Genomic DNA, 557 nt, shown 5'->3' on the forward strand with positions numbered 1-557 from the left:
CATGTGATGTGTTTCTTCTTCACGTCATGTGATGTGTTTCTTCTTCATGTCATGTGATATGTGTTTCTTCATCACGTGATGTGATATGTGTTTCTTCTTCAAGCCATGTGATATGTTTCTTCATGTGCTGCAGGCGGACCGCAGGGTTGCAGGTCACAGGTCATCGAGGTCAGAGGATTGTGTGAGGCTCCATGCTTCCTCCGCCGCCTCGCAGACCTGAAGGTGATGGACGGCAGCAGAGTCACCATGACGGTGGAGCTGACCGGTACGACCGTGTGTGTGTGTGTGTGTGTGTGTGTGTGCTAGCTGTGGTATTTCCTGTCAGATCTCCAGGGAGATGTTGGAGATGAGATGAGGACAGATTTATTCTGTGCAAGTCCGGCCTCTACATTTCCTCTGTGTGTGTGTGTGTGTGTGTGTGGTTATTAGTTACTGGTTGATTGATTATCAGGTACTATAGAAGTGAACTATAGCTGAACGCTCCACATTATGAACCCAGCAGAGTGAATCTGTGTGTGTGTGTGTGTGTGTGTGTGTGTGTGTGTGTGTGTGTGTGT

General features: G+C 48.1%; 1 protein-coding gene across 1 annotated transcript in view; it reads left to right on the forward strand.

Moving 5' to 3' along the window:
• Positions 1 to 133: 133 nt before the first annotated feature.
• Positions 134 to 557, forward strand: part of LOC116379835 (myosin light chain kinase, smooth muscle-like) — a gene marked incomplete at its 5' end in the record, with an annotated part of 2,571 nt that continues 2,147 nt past the window's right edge. The window contains one exon of the mRNA XM_031841805.1: positions 134 to 265. Coding sequence (XP_031697665.1) covers positions 134 to 265 — 132 coding nt within the window. The remainder of the gene's footprint in view (positions 266 to 557) is intronic.

The sequence above is a fragment of the Anarrhichthys ocellatus genome, unplaced genomic scaffold (assembly GCF_004355925.1).
Source record: "Anarrhichthys ocellatus isolate YVR2014 unplaced genomic scaffold, GSC_Weel_1.0 scaffold5316, whole genome shotgun sequence".
Lineage (NCBI taxonomy): Eukaryota > Metazoa > Chordata > Actinopteri > Perciformes > Anarhichadidae > Anarrhichthys > Anarrhichthys ocellatus.